Source organism: Nyctereutes procyonoides, unplaced genomic scaffold, assembly GCF_905146905.1.
Source record: "Nyctereutes procyonoides isolate TBG_1078 unplaced genomic scaffold, NYPRO_anot_genome, whole genome shotgun sequence".
Taxonomy (NCBI): domain Eukaryota; kingdom Metazoa; phylum Chordata; class Mammalia; order Carnivora; family Canidae; genus Nyctereutes; species Nyctereutes procyonoides.
The window spans coordinates 18,175,973-18,198,925 of record NW_026575122.1 but is presented as its reverse complement, the minus strand read 5'-3'; the positions used below and the strand labels follow the sequence as shown (position 1 = coordinate 18,198,925).

General features: G+C 39.4%; 1 protein-coding gene and 1 long non-coding RNA gene across 3 annotated transcripts in view; one reads left to right on the top strand and one right to left on the bottom strand.

Annotated features, from left to right (window-relative positions):
* Nucleotides 1-11,250, bottom strand: part of PRMT9 (protein arginine methyltransferase 9) — a 42,660-nt gene extending 31,410 nt beyond the window's left edge. Inside the window, exons 1-5 of one of the 2 annotated variants that reach the window (XM_055336421.1) lie at nt 10,822-11,250; nt 8,439-8,587; nt 4,275-4,511; nt 3,572-3,739; nt 1,163-1,265 (exon numbers count right to left, since the gene is read on the bottom strand). In XM_055336421.1, the coding sequence (XP_055192396.1) occupies nt 1,163-1,265; nt 3,572-3,739; nt 4,275-4,511; nt 8,439-8,587; nt 10,822-11,010 (846 nt within the window). In that variant the 5' untranslated portion in view covers nt 11,011-11,250. The remainder of the gene's footprint in view (nt 1-1,162; nt 1,266-3,571; nt 3,740-4,274; nt 4,512-8,438; nt 8,588-10,821) is intronic. The other variant, XM_055336420.1, reaches the window with a different exon arrangement.
* Nucleotides 11,251-11,427: 177 nt separating this feature from the next.
* The window catches only part of LOC129516841 (uncharacterized), a 37,158-nt gene continuing 25,632 nt past the window's right edge, over nt 11,428-22,953 (top strand). The window contains exon 1 of the long non-coding RNA XR_008665880.1: nt 11,428-12,205. This is a non-coding gene — a long non-coding RNA (uncharacterized LOC129516841). The remainder of the gene's footprint in view (nt 12,206-22,953) is intronic.

Genomic DNA, 22,953 nt, shown 5'->3' with positions numbered 1-22,953 from the left:
CCATAAAAGAGAATGAAATCTTGCCGTTAACAACACCATGGATGGATCTAGGGTATTGTGCTAAGTGAAATAAGTCTGAAAAGATAAATACCATATGATTTCACTCATATGTGGAATTTAAGAAACAAATGAACAACAATAAAAAAGATAAACAAAAGACACTCTTAAATACAGAGAACTGGTGATTGTGGGGGGATGGGTGTAACAGGTGATGAAGATTAAGAGTACACTTATCATGATGAACAGTGAGTAATGTATATTTATGTTATACACATGAAACTAATATACACTGTATGTTCATTATACTTGAATAAAAACAATAAAAAATGAAAAACAATGAATGTGATTCCATGTTAATACTAATTTTATTTTTTAAAAAGTTTATTTCATTTTCATTGCTCTATATGCATGCATGTATATACATATTTTTTTTTCAACAGTACAAGCAGGAAGAGGAGGGTAGCTATAAGTCTGTATGCAACAAAAAACTGTTGGGTAAGACTCAATTGAGAAGCCAAAATCACTATTACCTACTTGAAAAACAAACTGTTCTTCTTTTCAGCCTTTAATTATGTATTTTAAGTTCAAGTATTTTCTGTAAATAGTAAGTTCTTATGACATATTAAAAGACTTTCAAAAAAATAAAAAAATTTAAAAAAGACTTTCATTCACATCACATATTAAAAAAAACTAAACCCACAGTTCATGAGCCATATTAGAGGACTTCATTACAAAACACAATCTGGCAATTTTAAGAGTTAGTTCTGTCCAATCAATCAGTACCTTAAAACCATACCAAGCCAGTTATCACTACACTCCTTTTTTGATAGTTTACCAAAAATCCAGTAAGGGCTACTGAGGCTGAAAGTACTTCCCTTTCTCAACCCTACTCAAGAATTCCACAATATCCATCCCACAATGTAACCTCACTTACTATAAATTCCTTCCTGGAGTTATTTGGTCTCTATACCCCATAGATGAACACAAGTATACATATTACATGATTAAATGGTTTTTTGCATGTATTTCTTTCCAACTACACAGTATGTACCCTGACAGGAGGATGTATTTCATACTGCTTTGCAAATACACGAGGGGATGAATAAATACCTGCTGAAATAATGAATTCTTAATCAAATTTAAGTGTTTTCATGCTGCTTACCTTTGGCTGCAAAAGTAAATGCTCCCATGCATGAATTAAACTCTCCACAATTCCTTCTCCAAATAAACCTGCATCGACAGTTTCTGTTACAACTAGGGATACTCTATAGAATGATTTTTTAAAGATACATGTGAGTACGATATCATGCTATTTAATAAAGATGTTAAAGCTGAGAGAATAAAGGAAGAGTATATTATAGAAACATGTAAAATTTTCTAAAACATTTCATTTTTTAAATATCTACCCTCAAATCTTAAGGAATTTGACTCTACTGTTCCACAGGCTCCTCTATTCTCCACTGGCACCCTGTGGGGTAGGGAGACACAAAAACTTCACTTGACCCTGCTGCTTCTTCAGGCCATTCTTTCATTACCTAAATCCTTAAGAGTGCTTCATACCTTACCTTTACCAGTCCCTCCTTAATGCTGAGTAAATGAATTTCTGTCCCCAATGCTCTATAAAAATATTCTCTATCATAAATAACTCCCCTACTTATCAAGATCAATAATTGTTCTTAGTTCTCATTTTCTTTAACCTACAAATAACATATAATGGACCGGAGAAGGCCTCCCTCTCAAAATCCTTTCTTCTCCTTTCATTATCCAGGTTTACCTCTTACACATTCATCGTAGTTCTCTTGTTGCTCCTTGCTTTACCTACTACCTGTAAGTTTTCACAAAAGCTTGGTCCACAGAGCTGTGATCTGCTGACCATTCTTTCTAGAAAATTTCATTCAAAGACCTACCAAAACAATTTCTCCCTTCTCTGAACTTCTTCAGCACTTATTACCAGTATCATTAATTTATGCAGCTAGAAGATAAAGTTTCAAAAAAAAAAAAGAAGAAGATAAAGTTCAATGAATACTCCTTATCTTCCTCTCTAGATTGCAGGTGCCTTGAAGACAGAAACAACTTTTATATGCTCCACAAGCAACCCAATACTATATAAATACACAAAATTTTCAGTATTTATGATTGTATACATTTAGAACGTATCATCTAGTCCAACATCTTGTAGTCTCTAGATTTGCTTAAGGTCAAAATAAAAACAGTTAGTATGGAATCCTTATCTACTAATTCAAAACCCATAGGTCCTTCCTACAATACCATCTGTGAAAGAAATGAAGGTTAAATTGAGGTAACTGATTCATGCCATGGACTGAATTTTGTACCACCAAAATTCATAATTTGAAGCCCTAACTCCCAAAGTGACATTTGGAAGTAGGGTCTTTAGGAGGTAATTAAAGTTAAACGAGGTCACAAGGGAAAGGTAGGGCCATAATCTGACAGGGCTGGTATCCTTATAAAAGTGGAAGAGACACAGGTGATCTCTCTTTCTCTTCACATGCACAAAAGAAAGGGCAGGAATTCAGCTATCTGCAAGTTAGGAAAAGAGCTCTCACCAGAAACCAAATTGGCCAGCACCCTCAGATCATGCACTTACAGCCTCCAGAACTGTGAGAAAATAAATGTCTGTTTTTTAAGCCACCTAGTCTGTGCTATTTTGTCATGACAGCCTGAGCAGATTAAGATAATTCAGGACACTGTTTATTTCTATAAAATGTGTCTATCTGCCTCAACAATCTAATAAGACTTCTTTCACAAAAATCAATGTAGAGCCTACTGAAAAGCATAAGTATTATGTAAACATATATATCATTATACATATGGAAGAAAACTAAAAAATCACAGTCCAAATGACAAGAATATAAAAGTCCTCTTTCAATATAAACTGAATTTAAATAAGATGAGAAAAAAAAAAAAACAGCCAAGTAGTGAAACAAGTGTGCTACATAAAGAAAGCTGTCTATAAAATGATCGTGTTGGACCAGATGATTTGTAAACCCATTCTAGCTCTAAAATGCCATCACCTTTGTGATACAGATTAAAGCCAGATGATATACTGAAAAGCCAAGACTTATGAGATAATATTCAAAACATCTGAAGAACTCGGCCCAAAATACTTTGACAGCTGACGTTTCCAAAGCTTTCATGTTAGCCAAGGATAACACAAAATATGACAAGTCCATTAAGCCTAATCTACTAATGTATTATTTCTTACTACAATTTTTAAATAGTTAGTGACCACACAGGAGGTAGTATTTATTTTCAAGCCAGAATACTGAAAATAACAAAAGTAAAGTAACTTGCTAAAGGTCAAATTTATTTATTGAATCTCTTAGCACAAGTTTTTCTCAAGATCCTTAAATATTTATCAAGAATATGACCTTATTATGAAAATCCATCTTATGCTAAATGATCCTATATTCCTATCTTTACAATATAAGGGTTGTGGCATTTTTATTTGGGCTAGAAGCTCTAAACATGAGTATCTTAATTTTAAAAAACTAGTGGATTATTAAAAACTAAAATAATTTATATATACATGTATATATACATTATATAGTACCTTTCAGGAATGTGTTTTGGAATTTCTATGTCAAATGACTTCATGTGTAAGAGTTTGATTCCTGCTTCCATCTTGTTTGCTGCCACTACATCACAGGCAAGTTCATACATGGTCTTGGATAACTCACAAGCATATACTGAGTGTGCTCCAGCTTTTTTAGCAAACATGCTGCAAGGTGAAAAAGCGATCCATCAAGAAAAAATAATCCACTATAGTTATTCAAATTTTAGTGGAATTATGATGCTTAAACATGGGGTTTTTCCTTTTATTCTTTAACACAAACATTATTCATTCCACATAAAAAAAGTGAACCAATATTCTTATTAAGAAACAAATCATACAATAAATCATGACATTCATGTTTTTAAGAAGACACAACTGGAATGAAAAATGTTGATAAGCTTTCACTTGGACAACTAGATTCAACCAGAATGTTAATATAAAAAGTACTCTTAAAAGGCATTATTCAAAATTTCAAGAGTCACCAAAAAAAAAAATTTCAAGAGTAACCCCAAATTCTTAGTAATGTCCAGTTCTTGATAATGCTACAGTAAAAAATACAATAACAGTGGTTATATGAATAATCATAAGACTATGAGAAATAAACTTTATTTTTGAATTACACTTAAATTTTCTATATTTGGTAAAAGCTTTAATTTACATATATATATATATATATAATTAAAGCACAATTACAACAAACCTTAGTATTCCAGTTCCTGCTCCAATGTCCAAAACGCTCTTGGATCCCAAACAAACTGCATTTTGGATTGCTGCATTGTAAATTGTATTCCTTTTAGTATCATTAAGCATGATAAAGTGCCAGCGTTCCACCAACCAGTTTGCAACACGATAAAAATTCTCCTTTGCATCATTGAAATCAGGGTTTAGTTTCACTGCTTTATGAAAATATCCAGCTGCTTCATCTCTAAAGCCCATTCTATAGTAAAAAATGACAGACAAAATATTCAATTATTACGATATCAATTACTATGCCTTTGTTCATGCCACTCATCAGGCCTGAGAATCCCTCTCCAGCATCCAAATTCTCAACCCAAGAACCATCACCTTTGAAAAGCCTTTTGTGAGGATTACAATCTTTTATCATTTTTTCCCTTTCTGAACCCTTACTGTATTCATGCATTCTAGGAAACTGACTATAAATTACTATTGTACAAAAGTATAGGGATCCCTGGGTGGCGCAGCGGTTTGGCGCCCGCCTTTGGTCCAGGGCGCGATTCTGGAGACCCGGGATCGAATCCCACGTCGGGCTCCCGGTGCATGGAGCCTGCTTCTCCCTCTGCTTGTGTCTCTGCCTCTCTCTCTCTCTGTGTGACTGTCCTAAATAAATAAAATTTAAAAAAAAAAAAAAACTATAGTAGAAGCTCTCAGAGTCATCCTCCATTTAACCAACCCACTAGAACACCAGTGCTTTCTAAAAACCATTCCCTGTATTTAACATACTAATGTCTAAGGCTACTAGGCTTCTCTGTAGTATGCCTGTATACCTTTTCTCTCAGCAACTGAGTGAATTATCCAGAGTCAACTGTGTTTGCTGCCAGACCAGTTTATAAAAGTTATACCTGTCATTATAATTACATATTTTAATTAATATTATAGAAATTAAATAGGAGCACCTGGGTGGCTCACTCAGTTAAGTGTCTGCCTTTGGCTCAGGTCATGATCCACGATCCTGGGATCAAGTACCACATCAGGCTCCCTGCTCAGTGGGGAGCCTGCTTCTCCCTCTCCTTCTGTCCCTCCCCGCCCCCACCCCACTCATGCACATGTGCACGCGCTCTCTCTCACAAATAAATAAATATTTTTGAAAAGAAAAAAATAAATAAATATAACTGCAAAAAAAGAGTCATTATTTCTGAGGACACTAAGCTAAATGCTTTGGAAAAAATCAAAGGCAAGTCACCCAAAAAATTGCTACTGAATAAGATGTGAGCAAATCAACAATAAAAGGGGGAAACTATCAAACTATCTAGAACAGTGCTTCCTGAAATTTCTGTGATGAAGAACTCATCTCCCCTTGTTAAAATATTTGTAGACCAATACAATTGTCACTAACTGATAATATGTGGACTTGTACCAGGGTATGGTCCACAAATTAAAAAGAAGTAAGCTAGTAAAACCCTTTTACACTCCTACTTCTTCACAAGGACCTTTAAGCATTCTGTCAATTAAAAAAAAAAAAAAATCAGACTATTCATTCTAGGTATGGTTTAGTTAAAAAAAAAAAAAGACATTTTGGAATGCCAAACAAGGAACTACACTCTAACAAAAGGTGTTGGCCCTATCTCAAATGATAGGCACTCATGTTTAAGATTTGTATCCATTATTTTTAAATATCTTGAAGACAGGGTTATCTTTTCTTACTCTGCAACTGACGCTGCACACAATACAAAATACATTTTATGTAATCATTACTTGATGAAACAAACCTAGCAACAGCTATTTTAAAATTTTTAACTATCAACAATCTGCTGAATCAATACCAAGCCTGTCCCTAATAATTTCCTGGAGTTTGTGCTTCCCTTAAGTTTGAATCTTATTATTCAGTTTTCTTAAACCATAACTGAAAAATGTATGGTCCACTCAATTAAAGTACAACTCATATTGATATACTCAACATGTGTGTCAGTATCAACAAACTATAAAACCACCTTTTTTCTTTTAACTAGAAAAAAAAAATTACCTTCCCAATTAGTAACTTAAAAAATATGTTTTGTTTAAATCTGATACTATTGGACAAGATTGTGAAGTTAAGGCTTTCCAGACACAAATTATATTTCATAAATAAAAGGAAGGAAGAAGGGGATCCCTGTGTGGTGCAGCGGTTTAGCGCCTGCCTTTGGCCCAGGGCGCGATCCTGGAGACCCGGGATCGAGTCCCACGTCGGGCTCTAGGTACATGGAGCCTGCTTCTCCCTCTGCCTGTGTCTCTGCCTCTCTCTCTCTCTCACTGTGTGCCTATCATAAATAAATAAAAAATTTAAAAAAAAAAAAAGGAAGGAAGAAGGGGAAGCTATGGTTTACTCTGGAAACCTTTTTCTCCTGGAGCACTGATTCTTTTAGTGGGAACTGAGTGACCCACTGTCTTTGATAAGGAAAGTAGAGGACGATAACTAAGAAACACTGTTGTAGAGAACAAAGACAAACTGTATAGCCAAAGTTACATTCACCCTATCACAAGTTCTGAATTCTCTTTGTCTAAAATAGAAATTTTGCATAATTAGAGCAGCCTGGGTGGCCCAGCAGTTAAGCGCCGCCTTTAGCCCAGGGCACGATCCTAGGAACCCTGGATGGAGTCCCACATCGGGCTCCCTGCATGGAGCCTGCTTCTCCCTCTACCTGTGTTCTGCCTCTCTCTTCTATGTCTCTCATGAATAAATAAAATCTTAAAAAAGAAAATTTGCATAATTATATCTCCTTAAGCATTTTTTTGTCTCAATAAATGGTAACTGCTCAGACTAATATCCTACAATAGGTCACCAAGTTACAATCCATCAAAAGTATGTAGAGCTCCAATTTTCTGTTAAATTGAGTATATCCTTAAACATAAGTTTCAGAATGATATGATCGTTACATGCATATTATTTGGAAATATAATTGAATGCTATAGACTAATTCCCCTTATGTGGACTGAAGAACTAAAGAAAACTTTTAAATTTAAATGTAGATTTTTAAGTAATGTGACAAGTTATTTAAAAATCTTTTAAATCTAAATTTCCCTTTAAGGGAAAGTGGTTGCTAAATAGTAGGGATGGAATCTGTGTATCAGGATCAGGTTAGCTGCCAGGGTGAACAAGCAAGCCTTGGTTGACAATCTGCCTCATTTTCCTGTTTATTATCATGCTCTACAATTAGAAATTATCAAATATTTGTCTCAAAGGAGTACTCACTGCACTCCCCAGGCCATGCTGATTAAGACTATTAAACTATATAGTGGGATCCCCGGGTGGCTCAGCGGTTTAGCCCCTGCCTTTGGCCCAGGGCATGATCCTGGAGACCCGGGATCGAGTCCCACATCACGCTCCCTGCATGGAGCCTGCTTCTCCCTCTGCCTGTGTCTCTGCCTCTCTCCCTGTGTCTCTCATGAATAAATAAATAAAAATCTTTAAAAAAAAAAAAGACTATTAAACCGTATAGTAGCTCCATCACTGAAACTAATACATTTTGACAAAGGTATTTCTTATATAGAATTTTTCATTGAATAAAACTTAATATGACTGGATGAACAAAGCAATAATACTCAAGGGCAACTGCTGGAACAGGTAAAAGGATCTCACTATATAGAACAGGACATTATCACAGTGTTTCCTAAACAAGAAGGCTCCTTCTCCTTTGTACAAAGAAGTGAAACCAGATATAATAAAACAAGTTTAAAACAAAAATTTGGTGTTTTCATGTTTTCCTAATTATATAGTTTCTGTGGAGAATAGACAGAAATTAATTTCCAATGGCAGGTTTCCAGCCAGATCCAGAGAAGAGACTTACAAATCCCTGGCAAGGAACCACAGTGACTTACTTCACTGTCATCCTGCAATCCCACACCTATGTCCTCTCCAACAAGGTCTGGATCTTAGCCCAGTGAAGGGAACCCTTCCTTAGATGCTCTATCTCAGCTCTCGGGGCAGTGGCTATTACGTAGTATACAACATAATACTAAAATTGATCTGTTATTACATATTATATCTCCTATTTTTATATTCTTTGGGTTCTTTTTACTTCTTACTAGCCAATCCTTCACAGTTAATAATTCTTTATATTAAACTTGCCCTTTCAAATTACTGTGTGATTGATCCCTGATCAAGACTGATACAGAATTCTTAACAAGTAATACTGAAATCACTACAAACCTGAAGAGATGCTCCCCCATACTATTGCAAATTACTTCATCATCAGGAAACAGTTCCAAAGCTTGCTCATAACAGCCAAGTAAGTCTTGTGTTCGACTGAGAGCATCAAGCTCTTCAGCCCATCTGAACAGTGTATACTGAAAAGTTTCCTGTGTGGAAGAGAAAACAGCAATTTAGTCAATAACATAAATGAAGAACATACAACAATGGTCGATGATTCCACAAAGAACAGAAGCTAACTATTATTAACTGATCACCTTAGTAATTAGCGTGCAAAGAACTGGAGCTGAAACACAGCAATGAACAACACAAATCCTGTTCCTATCCTCACAGAAGACTTGCTGGGAGAAATTTAACATACAATTTTGAAAAATTTCAAAATGATCTAAAGTGAACCTATTACATTTCTCTCACACAGGATATAAGGTTAAGGTACCACTCAACCTCAAACCACTAAAGTCATTTTATTTTATTTTATTTATTTATTTATTCAAGATAGACACAGAGAGAAAGAGAGACAGGCAGAGGGAGAAGCAGGCTCCATGCCAGGAGCCCAACGCGGGACTTGATCCCAGGACTCCAGGATCATGCCCTGGGCCAAAGGCAGGCGCCAAACCGTTGAGCCACCCAGGGATCCCCACTAAGTCATTTTATAATGCTACCTTAAGTCCAATACAATTAGTTTATAACCCAGTCAATTCTGTCTCAGTATCTTTAAATCTGTCACTTCTTCATCCCCACTGTTACAACATAGTCTGGCCCTTGTAATACTTGCTGGACCATAGTAACAGCATTCCCACTGTCACCCTAGCTCCAATCTCACTTCCCTGTAGCCAATCTCCAAACCACAGCACCACAGGAAGAGGGAAGAAGGCTTTAGTCATTCCAGTTTCATCCTGAACACATTTTACATCATCTTCACAGATTTATACAGAGGAATTGATACTTGTAACTGAATCTTGATGGAGTTTACTACAGAGAAAAGAATACAGGGCAGCCCAGGGGGGCTCAGCGGTTTAGCACTGCCTTCAGCCCAGGGCCTGATCCTGGGGACCCGGGATCGAGTCCCACGTCGGGCTCCCTGCATGGAGCCTGCTTCTCCCTCTGCCTGTGTCTCTGCCTCGCTCTTTCTCTCTCTCTGTCTCTCATGAATAAATAAAATCTTAAAAAATAAAAAGAATACAGAAGAAGATTCTACAATACTGGGGGGTAGGGGGAGGAAACACAGATGATATGAAATAGGCCAGGAAATCTATAGGTAACCAGCTTGGTGTGGCTGAAGTGTGGGCATGGGGAACAGAGTAGCAGGGAAATAAGACTAAAGAGATCGTTTGCTAAGGTCCACACAAAGATATATGTATGGGCTTTGGTTCCGCAGGAACCCTATTGAACAAGAGGCATTCAAAGACAGGCTTTAGCTATAATTCTGATGCACACTAAATGTGTATAAAAAAGGTGCTCATTGTTTTTAAAAAGGAGAAACCTAAGGAACAAAGAATTAAAGAACCCATACTTGGGTTGAACCATTATTCTGCGGCTGACTCCCTTTAAGAGCTAACTGTATCTCAACATAGCACCATCTCTTCCTGGGGGCCAGGGCTCCCGAAATTTACACTGAATCTATATTAACTACAAACATCTATATGTCACACCTAGCAGGTAGAGATCGACAATGCCGCTAAACGTTCCACAATGCGAAGAATCATCCCATCCGAAAAGTCAACAAAATTAAGTGAAATCATTTTTTTTTAATTTAGATTCTAAAATAACTTGAAAAAATTCAGAGCACTTAAATAGAATAACCATCACAGTCCAGTAACTGAGGCTTAAAGAACGCATCATTAAATGATTACTTTAGGCTAAATCCAAACTTTATTCAAAGTTATTCCTTCTGCATATAAGCGGGACAAGTGCAAAGGTCCTGAGGCAGGGATATGCTAGAATTAGATACGGGAAGAGAGAGAGAATCACCTGTGGCCTCATTTGCAATACCGCCTTTATAGGAAGATGTAAGTTTTGGAGAAAGAGAAGTGACATCGTTTCACTTGTTGGGAAACGCTCACGCAGGCGGCGGCGAGACAGGCTACAGGAGAAAGCCTAGTTAGGAGCCCACAGGCACCTGAGGCTTTAACCAGGGTAGTAAAGGGCAAGGTGGCGAGAAGCGGTAAAATCGTGGATGTATTTCAAAGATGGAGCCGAAAGGATTTTCTGATGGGCTGACTGTGGGTGCGGACAAAAGCCAAGCCAAGCACGCGCGCTAAGTATCAAGAGCAACCACCAGCCCCTCCTCTTGACCCCCGTCGGCCCCATGGGCCCCATGTGTTCGTTTGACGCGAAGAACACAGGATCTGCCGGCAAGTGAACGAAGCGACGTCCTCCTCACCTTCACGTCGTCCTTCAGCTCCGGTGCCAGGCTGAGCACCAGGAGGTAGTGCGCGTAGGCGGTGCCGAAGTCCTGGGCGCTCAGGCAGTGCTCGGCGCTCCGCAAGGACCGCGACACCAGCTCGTCCCGCCCGGCGGCCCCCGCGCCGCTGCGGGCGCCCCGACGGGGCCTGGGCCGCGAGTTCGGCATGACAGAGCCTCCGCCCTGACACCTCGGTCGTGGGACCAGAGGGAAGATGTCTGACTCAGAGGAACGACAAGACCGTCCCGACGCCCACACTCCGGAGAGCGGGTACGCGGAAGTCGGCCCTCCGCGGCGCGTGTGCGCGCGCACCCCCGCCAGGCGGAAGCCCCGCCCCTCCCTGCGAGCGGGCTCCGCGCGGCGCGACCCCCAACCCCGCAGCTACCGACTCCGGCCGGCGGCGCACGCCGAGCGAGCGAGCGAGCGAGCGAGCGTCAGGGCGCCCGACGTGGGCACGTCGCGGCCCGCCCCGTCGCGTGGGGAGGGAGGCGCAGGGCGTCGCGTGCGCGTGCGCGTGCGCGTGCGCGTGCGCGTGCGCGTGCGTGCGCGTGCGCGTGCGCGTGCGCGTGCGCGGTGGGCGGCTTTGCCGCTGGTCTCTCCTAGTCTCGCGTGCGTCTCGGCGATGCTCTCCGCCCTGAGACAGCTTTTCGGTCCGTCTGTCCTGGCCGTCAGGAGTGTGTGACTTGCGCTGCGGACCGCACGGTGCAGACCCCCTCAGCGCGAAGCTGCACCCGGCCGTGAGGGGCTGAGTGGCTGTGAGGAGAGGTCAGGTGCCTGTGGTGATGCTGAAGACTTGGATCGTGATTCATTAGAGCTCAAAATGGCGACACGGGAAAGAAGTCGGAGGTGACGAACGTACCTTAGAGGTGGTAGAGCAGATGCTTTCACAGGCGTTGTTTCAGATCACCCTCGCAAAACCCCGGGAGGCGGGCCTTTAAGTCACCATCCTAAAGACGGAAAAGACGCCCTGACAGGAGACTTGCCCAATATCACACAGCCAGCCGGTCGATGGAAGAGGCGTGACTCGAACCCAAGTTCCCTGTTCTTTTTTAAAAACGAATTTAGGGTTTAGGGTTTATTTCTCTGATGGGTCACTACTGTAGAGGAACCATGTTAATACATAGAAAAAGCTTTTCTGCCTTCAAGAGTGGCCCCTAAAAAAGATGGATTCGAAACTTTAAAAGTGGAGGGGGAAAGCAGTCGTTTTTGTCCTCATTTGCAAACGTGTCCGTGGTGAATATTTGACTTAACAAATAAGAGCATTTGTATATCAAGCTAACAAACACTGAGGCCTCCTCCACTTCTCTGCCTACTCTGTTGACCCGATCATCTGGACCACCCTTACTCTTGAGCATCTACCAATGTAAGTCCTTCGGAGGCCGAATCACTAGATTCAGAAAGTTCTTCAAAGGCAGTGACTCTTGGTAACCCATTTTTTGTGACTTTGCCTCTAGCAGAGTCTAGCTCAAAGTAAGGACTCAAATTTTTAACGGAACGTACATTCCCCACTAGCAGGTTCTGCTTGTAGATTTTCCCAACCAATGAGGTCCTTAGGTCTCTCCCCTTCTGCATTGCTACTTTTTGTAGTAGACAATTTAAGATAGGACTATATGGTATTTCTCTACCAAGACTGCATTGCTAGGCCTAGTAGGATGTAGTAAAACATGAAAAGGCCACTGAACTTTAAAAAAAAAAAAAAAATGCATTCTGGCCCAAACTCGACCTTTTCTGCACGTCCAATTACCTTTCCTTAAGAAGCATTATTTATAAAAAGGCTTAACAAAGCTACATTTCCTACTTTGGACAGAAGATTGATATAACCATCAAGTGAGACAAATGGGATGTATAAAAGCATTTTATATGTAAAATAAATTTAATGGTAGGCATGTATGTTACTATTATCTAGAGTTATTTTAAAACTAATCTGGATGATTAAAAATTAGGTCACTAACACCTTCAAGCACTTGATCAGAAACAATGCAACTCACATCATAGAAGAGCCTAAAGTAATTGGCTGGAATCTCCCTTCAGAAAGCAAAGGGAGACCTCCCAAGCTTTCTCTGCAGAGATTCAGGTTAATGGAGAATCGTTCTAGTCACTTCTATGAGTCCCTGCTTCAGCTGAATTAACTTAACAGATTATGTTGTAGTCCAGGACATCCCTTCCTATTCCACATGGGCAAGATTTCTTTTTTTTTTTTTTTTTTAAGATTTTGTTGATTTATTCATGAGAGACACAGAGAGACACAGAGAGACACAGGGAGAAGCAGGCTCCCTGCAGGGATCCTGATGTGGGACTTGATCCCGGAACTGGGATCACTGGGATCACGCCCTGAGCCTAAGGCAGGCGCTCGACCACTGAGCTACCCAGGCATCCCACACAGGCAAGATTTCTTTTGTCTTGTTTTATTTTATTTTGTTATTTTGATCTGTTGGTTTATTGACGTAACCTACATCCTTCAACCCAAACACCTAGACCATACAAAGCTTAATTTGGGTGTATATTACCTGTATAGGCTAAGAGATAAAGGAGGGACTTGGCAGATAATGGAGGGTAGGCAGAGAAGAAAGGAAAGGAGCCAACTTCCCTTGTTTCACCATCTACAGTCTCATCCTGTGGATAGTGACTACTGCTAAAAAAGTGCAAGGGATGCCTCCTGCCATTTGTGAAATACATCAGGTACCATTGTGAGCTACTAAGTGTCACTGAATTAAAATGTGATTAGGCTTCATAGACAAAGGGTAAGTTACCTGCATTTCTTTATAGCTTAGACACTACATAGGGTAAGCCATTTGAAAAAAAAAAAATAGAACATACAAATAACATGGAACATCTGGTTACCTTAACAAAATGGAATAAAAATATATTTTGACTATTTTCCTTTATTACCTCATTCCAAATTAAGACTTAGAATTATTCAGATTGTTCATATTTATTGAAGGCTAACTGCATTTACTATATTTCTCTTTCAGAACTTTTGAAAGAGTATTCCATTGCAAAGAACCCAAAAGCATGTTGCAAAACAAATGTAGAATGTAGGTTTTACTTTTTGATCCTTAAAGTTTTCTTTAAAAACATCGAAAGCATCACTGCTTTATTCAGTCACCCTCCCACTCCACAACCAAAACTATAATTTTTAATTTCTTTGAGATGCTATTTGATTCCTTCACTTTTGTGTTCTAGTTCACCGTCTTTTAGGGTTCCGAGTAAAACCCCACTGATTAGAAAACCACTGCTGACTCAGAGGCAGGTTTAACTGTGGCTGTATTTTACCAGGTTATGGGCAGCTTGTCAACAAACCACACATGTCAAACAAGGAAGCAAAACCAACTGAAAGGCTCTGAATCAACTTTCCAATATGCAAAAGTTGAGGGTTAACAGTAAAAAAAAAAAAAAAAAGCTTAACAGGAAGTTAGCAAGGGATAAATAGCTTGCTGGGCACAAGTATCTTGTGTTTATATTTCTGTGGAGATTCATACCTTTTTGTGTGATCTCTTTTGTTTTCTTTTGTGGTTTGGAGCCTTGTTCTGAACTCTGCATTTTAGGGTCATCTGGGGAGTTTTTAAGCGATATCGATGTCAGTCCTTATAGCTGGAGATACTGATTTAATTGGCTTGGATCAGGGGAAGGTCTAGACATGAATACTTTTAAAAAGCTCTCGGAGTTTAAAATGTGTGGTAGGGGTGGGAAATATGCAGGCTTCTATTATATCTGATATATTTGAAGTATTTAGGGTATTGTAGTATAAAGTGTAAGGGCAATATAGGGAGTAGAAACAATTTGCTTATGGCTTAACAAAAATTGTGAAGATTGAACTAAATTCTTTAGAAGTGATTGGTATATGATAAAGAGTAGAATGTTCATCATATTGAATTATTTGTTGGAGAAAAAAATGATAACTGGATCAACAAAACACCACCACCATGGACCAACTGCTTGGGCACTGAAATCTGCATTGATACATTCCCAATGCAAAGCATTTCTTAATTTTCCCAGTTTCTTCAATATTTTTTATTTTACTACAGTTAGGATTATTTTTGTTGTTTTTTAATAGCCCCTTTCTGCTGTTCTGTGTGCATTTCAAAATCTGGAACTCAACGTTAAATACAAAATAATAGACCAGTGCTAAGTTGAGGATCTGTGTGTATAAGGGCCTATAATAATGTGACAATAGTTTCCGAGTTTCAGAGACAATATAAGAGGAGATTCATTTGTTGAGTACTACTGTGCACTAAGCACCATACTTGGTTCTGGAGAACCTGCCTGAATCCCCTGCTAGAGATGCATACCAAGGTGTTGGTGCTGGGACAGACTCCAAGTAGTCTGAACAGAGCATGTCCTAACAAAGCATTCGGGAAAATGCTAAATAAAATCCATTAGGAAGCAAAAGAATCTAAACCCAGGAGTCACTTAAATTCTCTGTAGTCTTCTCTCTTTCCCCATCAATCATGACTAGTCAGGTCTCTGCAAGAAAAAGATTCAAAGGGCTTAACTGAAGAGAGTTTAACCAAAAGACATTTTATAGAGGTGAAGGAAGTTAAGGGATTAAATGTGGTTTGTGAGGTACCCAGAGAACAGCAATAGCTGGAAGATATTACCATCACCTGTCCCTAGGAAGCAAAATAAGAGCCCCGTATTACTAGAACCCAGAAGGAACTGTAGCTATGGAAGAGGGGCCACTGAAGATGTACTGTAAGCAGAGGAGAGAATTCCTTGACCTTTTTCTCCCACTGCTCTCCAGCCCTCAGTAAGATACCATCCATTAAGGGAGCTTGGATGATACAGCCCATAGAATCACGCCCTCCAGAACACAGAACAAAAGAAAGGTCAAAAATGATTCAGTAGATCAAAGGGAAAGTAACCATCATAATTCACCAAGTTTTACCTCTTTTACTCAGTAAAGTTTTTCCTAATCTGCCCTCTCCTCAATGCTTATTACCGTTCTCTGTGTCCATGTTATTTTCATCTTTCACCTCCTGTTATAAAGGCCTTTTCATCATCCAGCCTTCAGTTATGCTCTCCTTAAATTAATCTTTTATGCTGTAACTAGAATGATCTAAAATGCAAATTTCCCATTCAGTGGCTCCCCAAAACCTATAGCTATGTTTTACAAACTTTTTTCTTAGTTTTTATCAAAAAATCCCTAAATCCGAATTAAAAATATAACAGTCTTTCCTTAGGAAAGGGCCATGTTGAATTGTAGGTTTACACCCTGAGATGATTTGGCTTAGAATGTATTACTTGAGTAAATCAATTAAAGATCATCTGGTGTTCCTTAAAGACTAAAAGCCATAAGAATGTTTAGTTATATTGTCCTCCCGGGGCAAAATAAAATAGTTGAGCCACTTAGAATTGAGCCTTAGAGGTAAATGAACTCATAAGGACACAGCCTCAACTTCTTTTGTAGCAATCTTGGAGGAACTGGACCATCAAGGTGCAAGGCTTTCCTATCAAAGGTAGAAATAAAACAAATTGACTTTAAAAAATCTAAGCCCTGGTATAGGCTACGCTTTTTGGGATTAGCCTTTTACATCCTCTGCCTTAAAAGAAGGACTCTCCTTAAGACCCACTTAAAAATACACTATAGCTCAGTGATTGTGAGATCAAATACTGAAGCCAACTGTCTGGTTTTAAATTCTAGCCCTGTCACATACCATCTAGGTATTGTGAATAAGTTAAATTCCTTAATTTCTGTACCTCAACTTCCTCATACATAAAATGAGGATCACACAGTACCTGTATCTTAGCTTTATTGTAAGGATCAAGTAAGTTAACACATTTAAAGTGCCTGAAACATAGGAAGCCCTCAGTTAAGTATTATTAATTGTTGCTGTTATTACTCCAGCTTTCACTGGAGAACTCTAGTTGTTCTCAGAGGAGCCAGGTTTCCACTCAAGAGGAGCCAGTGGACTATCTCTGGCCAGTCATGTAAGTCTTTACACAATGCTGGGATTTTGAGAACTTTAATGAGGGTAAGAAGACAAGTTCTTCCTCTTTTTCCTACTGCCTCTCAAATAAACTGATACGTGTCTCAGAACTGAACAATTAGCACTTAATTTGATTTTTTCTCACAGTTAAGGAAAGGGAAAAAGAGTGCTTTTCATGGTAAAATAGACCTTAAAGGATAGATCGTAAGCTGTGATCACAAGTCCTTTGAAGGTTCTTTGAACTTGATGGAAAGCAGGTGTTCACAGTAGATTCCTATGACCTATTTTTTTTGTGCACAGTACCGATCAGATGTGAACCATGAAAAAGCCATAAAAAACAATACAGAAATAATAACAATGTCTTATCTTGTGCTTTCTCTTCAGAGCAAGTTCTTAAACTGTTCAGTCCTCATGCTTTCCAAAGCCAAAGATATCTTCTCTAACCTCTATTTGTGTGGTTTTGATAAGCAAACAATACCCATAGGTAAGGGAAGTATTTGCAGATGATGGTGTGAAAGTTAGCTGAGCTGCTCTAATTAAAAGTAGGTATCAGAATCAAAGCCATGAGGGGCAGCTGGCCTGCTCCTCCCTCCCCCAACCATTCACTGAATTCTGAGGGGCTTTGTTTATCCCAGTTTGAAACTGCTATCTTCTAAGATTGAGTCTAAGTTCCTTAATTAAGTCCAGCTACATGATTCGGTTTCCACTTAACTTTTCTAGCTTCAATCTTTAACATTTCCTACATTACTACCACCATTCACACCTTTGCTAAGGCAGTTTTTTCTCCCTAAATGTTTTCCACCTTAGTTTTCTGTTACTCTATATCACCCTTACTCAGTTCAAGATTCTACCTTCTAGAAATTGCTAGTTTAAGGAGCATTCTTTCTTTGATTTCTCATGGTCCCCTACATATAGCTCTATCTCAGCATTTATCCAATTATGTAAGTGAAATGATGTTTATCTTCCTGACTAGAAAGTGAGTTCTAGGCCTTAGGAGGTGTACCTTTATTCATTTCTTATCTCCAGCATTCAGACTAGTGACTGGAACTTAAAAAGTAATGAAATGTGTGGTGACCTATGCTAAAGGCTGTGGCAGGAAGATCAGAGAAAGGAAGATTTGAAAGATGCATAGAGAACAGAATCTACAAGACTTGAAAGAATTACATTATATGAGTACCAGGGACATAAGCAAAGGGGAAAAAATTAAGGTGATGACAAAACTTAGCTCTAGCAACTAGGTACATGGTAGTGCTGCTAACCAAGAGAGACGGGGATCCCTGGGTGGCGCAGCGGTTTAGCGCCTGCCTTTGGCCCAGGGCGCGATCCTGGAGACCCGGGATCGGATCCCATGTCGGGCTCCTGGTGCATGGAGCCTGCTTCTCCCTCTCCCTCTGCCTATGTCTCTGCCTCTCTCTTTCTCTCTGTGTGACTATCATAAATAAATAAAAATAAAAAAAAAAAAACAAGAGAGACAATTCAGGCAACAACAAAGATTTGAAAAGAAAGACAATGAGTTAAACAACGATGTTTGAGATATCAATGGGATCTCAAGTAAAGATGTCCAGTGAGAAGGTAAGAAAGTGTGCCTAGAGCTAACAAGCAAGATTTGGTCAAGAAATATATTTGGGGGATCCCTGGGTGGCGCAGCGGTTTGGCGCCTGCCTTTGGCCCAGGGCGCGATCCTGGAGACCCGGGATCGAATCCCACATCGGGCTCCCGGTGCATGGAGCCTGCTTCTCCCTCTGCCTGTGTCTCTGCCTCCCTCTCTCTCTCTCTGTGACTATCATAAATAAATAAAAATTTAAAAAATATATATTTGGGAGTTTTCATTGTGTTGGTAGGTTGAGGTTGTGTAAATTGTTATTATCCTCCAGGGAAAGTATGCAGAGAGTGGAAATGGTCAAACAAAATGTAGAATGAGGGGGATCCCTGGGTGGCTCGGCAGTTTAAGGGCCTGCCTTCTGCCCGGGGCGTGATGCTGGAGACCTGGGATCAAGTCCCACGTCGGGCTCCCGGCTTGGAGGCTGCTTCTCTCTCTGCCTCTCTCTCTCTCTCTCTCTCTTTCTCTCTCTCTCTCTGTGTGTGTATCTCTCGTGAATAAACAAATAAAACCTTTAAAAAAATGTAGAATGAGGAGAGAACAACAAAGCCTCTGACTGGGAGAATCCTCTGAAATTAATAGTGGAGGAAAGTAAAATCCTGAATTAGATGAATCATTTTGTAGAAATGCACTATTCTAAGGAATAGTTAATAAATGAATTGCCAGTTGGACCAGGGTCTTTCCCAAATCCAAACAGGGTAGAATAGAATAGATAGACTAGAATAGATAACTATAAGGAATATAAATGTTATCTTTTTCTCAATATACAAGTATAAATGCCTCTTCAAATTTCTTTTGGTGGGACGCCTGGGTGGCTCAGCGATTGAGCGCCTGCCTTCGACCCAGAGTGTGATCCTGGAGACCTAGGACTGAGTACCACATCAGGCTCCCCTCTGGAACCTGCTTCTCTCTCTGCCTGTGTCTCTGTCTCTGTCTCTGTCTCTCATGAATAAGTAAATAAAATCTTTTTTAAAAAATTTCTTTTGATTAGTGAAAACAGGTATTAATGTAGGGCTTTTGTAAAAGCAAAGTAATGGAAAATGGAGGATACTCTTCAGTTTATGCCATTTCAGCTTACAAAGGTTTCATAGGAACATTCTACTTTCAGAGAGGAGGAGGAAGCTATATTATAACTCATCTTTATGAGGATTTTTTTTTTGTGGCTTACTAAAAGTGACAGTTGGAAAGTTGGAATTTATTGATATTTCTCCAGAGCAGTCTATATTTTTTTAAAGATTTTTTATTTATTTATTTATTTGTGATAGACAGAAAGAGAGAGAGAGAGAGGCAGAGACACAGGCAGAGGAAGAAGCAGGCTCCATGCCGGGAGCCTGACGTGGGACTGGATCCCGGGACTCCAGGATTGCTCCCTGGGCCAAAGGCAGGCGCTAAACCGCTGAGCCACCCAGGAATCCCCCAGGGAAGTCTATATTGAATGCATTAAGTAACTTAATGTTTAAGTAATTTGATATTTCACCAGCCAGCATCTCCCCTCTCTTTCTGGGAACTGCTTACACTTGTCAACTTTCACTGGGCTATGCTACATAACAACTCTGAGAGTTCAGTGGCTTACAAAACAAAGTACTTTCTTGCTTATATTACATATATACTTCATGTAGCCTACAATGGTGCTTCAGGCTTTGAGAAGGCTCTGCTGTGCACCATGTCTTGTCTCATCCTGGATTCCAGATTTGAGAGGCAGGTCCTAATGTGAGACATGCCTTTCTCATGGTGGGGATGGAGTAAAACTGTTAGAAAAAAAATCATGATGTCCTTTTTATTTTTTTCTAAGCTAGCTTGCTTGCTTGCTTTTTTTCATCTCTACATCCAAGGTAGGACTCAACTTACAACCCCAAGGTCAAGAGTCATATATCCTCCTGACTGAGCCAGCCAAGTACCCCAAAAATCATGACAAGTCTTAGAGCTTCTACAAAAGGGTATTGTATGCCATGGCCTTTCACTCCATTGGCTAAAACATGTCATATGACTAAGCTCAACCTTGATGGGCAGAGGATATATACTCTTCACAAGGAAAGGGACACCTCAAATCACATACACATGGAAAGGAAGGAATAAGTTAATAATACAACTTAACCCAGTATTCCTCTGTCAGCTCCATCGCTCTTGTGGGACAATTCCCATGTTCTTAAGTGTTCCCAATTTTTTGGCCACAACTGATTTCTTCAGGGTTGAGCACATACCTCAAACAGACCTCTTGTATTTTCTAACAGGAATTGAAAGAGAGGAAAAAAAAGGACTCTCCAATAGCCAAATTGAAAAATGTAGTGCCTGGGAGTTATCAGTGACCACATTCCTCAACATATAGAGGAAACCAGGCTGTAGAGGTAGAGAACAGAACTGAACACAGAGTAAAGTCAAACAAGGACAGGAAGTTATGGCATTTCTGTTTTTTTATGGTTTGGTATTCAGCCATTCCTTGGATTCTGTGAATAATGAAGCTTGAATTTTTGTCTAAGCCAAAATTGTATTGGTTTTTGTCTTTTGTGATGATATCAAGGTAATAGACGTGTAATTTCATTTAATCATAACACAAATACTTTTAGGCAGGCACTGTAATTGACGTTTCACAAATGAAAATTAGAACTAGAGATAGAAGTTCTCTCTGATACTCTGGCTAGAAGAAATATTTTATGAGAACACCCAGCTACATTATCTTCACTATACTCATCAGTGATTCTTTGTACTGGTCCTTCCCAGGGCACTAACAAACTGGGAAACAGTGACCCCAAAAAATGGACTGATGTTGGTTTTCTTGCCAGAAATAGTTTGCATTATGAAATAACTAATTGATATTATGATTTATAAATTAGTTTTTTAGGGAGTTGGGTTTGTGTGAATCATTTCTGAGAATCTGAGTTAATTTAGAATATAAGAACCTGTAACTTGAGAATCATATTAGATGTAAAACCTATCCAGGGCTAACCTTGCATCAAGCACATGCACTACCTAATTTTGGGCATCTGCTTAGCTGAACAACTGTCATATACTTGGATTTTTCAAGATATAAAGATTTTATTATTCATGAGGGGCAGAGAGAGGCAGAGAGAGAAGCAGGCTCCCTGTATGGAGCCCTATGCAGGACTTGATCCCCGACCAGGGATCATGACCTGTTCTAAAGGCTCAACCACTGAGCCCCCCAGGCATCCCGAAAGATAGAATTTCTATAAGGAACTGACTTCTGCAGTCAAATGCTCTACCACTGAGCTATTCCCCCAAGAACTGACTTCTGGACACAAAATTCAACATCCTGATCATTTATATCTCACAAAGATCTAAAAGATATATTAGTTACCTAGTGTTTTTAGCTCTAGACTAGCCAATATCAATGTTAAAAACAACCTAAGGTGATATCAGTGAAAATAGCAGAATAAAATACTCCAAATTTCATCCCCCCTATAAAAGCAAATGAAAAATGGGTAAATGAAAAATTATCAGAATCAACTTTTTGTGACTTTGGAAATTAGTCAAAGGCCTGTAGCAAACCGTCAAATACTTATTCAGGGGAAAGGGGCTGATTTTTAATACAAACAGTAAAATGTGTGGTGTTTTAACCTACGCCAGCCCCATCCTCTGCTCCTCAGATCAATGGTGGTTGTAAAAATAACCTGCATTCCTGGTACCAAAGGGAGCAAAACATACTTCATAAGCAAAGAATTGTAATTAGTTGCAGTTGACCCTTAAATAGTATGGGTTGGAACTGCATGGGTCCACTTACAGATTTTTTTTTCAATAAATACAGTACTATAAATGTATTTTTGTTATGATTGTCTTGGTATTTTCTTTTCATTGTAAGAATACAGTATATAATACATATACAAAGTATGGGTTAATTGATTATGTTATTTGTAAGGCTTCTGATCAACAGTAGGCTATTAGTGTTTAAGTTTTTGGGAAACCAAAAGTTATAACTGGATTTTCAGCTGTATCAGGGGATAATGAGGGGGCTCACTACTCAAATCCCCTTGTTGGTCAAGGGTCAACTATATTTGTTCTAACTATGTCTGGTGGCTCCCTGGAATCTTGGGTCAAAGGTTTGTCTTTATTTTGCCTAACTCCAAACTAGCCTAGTGCTAAAGCTTCTTCCCACAGGGCATTTGTTGAAAACACTTACAATATAATGTCTTGGGTTGCTGCTGACTGCTATGATAGATAACAGCTGGAATAAACAATAGGCTAATTAGAAAGGCTGGGCTGTAAGTGTCTTGTAAGGGTTTACAAAGCTCCTAACAATCTAGGCCAGATGCATGCTCAGGAAAGACCCCGGCAAGCCCTAAATTCTCACCCCCTGCTGACTTTGAGGCTCTAAAAAAAAAGGAAGTGAAGGAATATGGCAGAGTTGTAAAGTACCTGGTGAATGTGGAAAGGATGCCATAACAAACACCTAGGCTCTTTGCAAACACTGGAACATTTTTTTTGGTTCCAAGTATTTAAGGAAATCTCTGACCAATCATTAGCTAATCACTATGCCACTGTAGCAGATACTTCAAGAGCTACATACACCAGAGAACAGACTGCAGAATTAGTTCAAGGAAGGTCATGAAACGGGCGCCTGGCTGGCTTAGT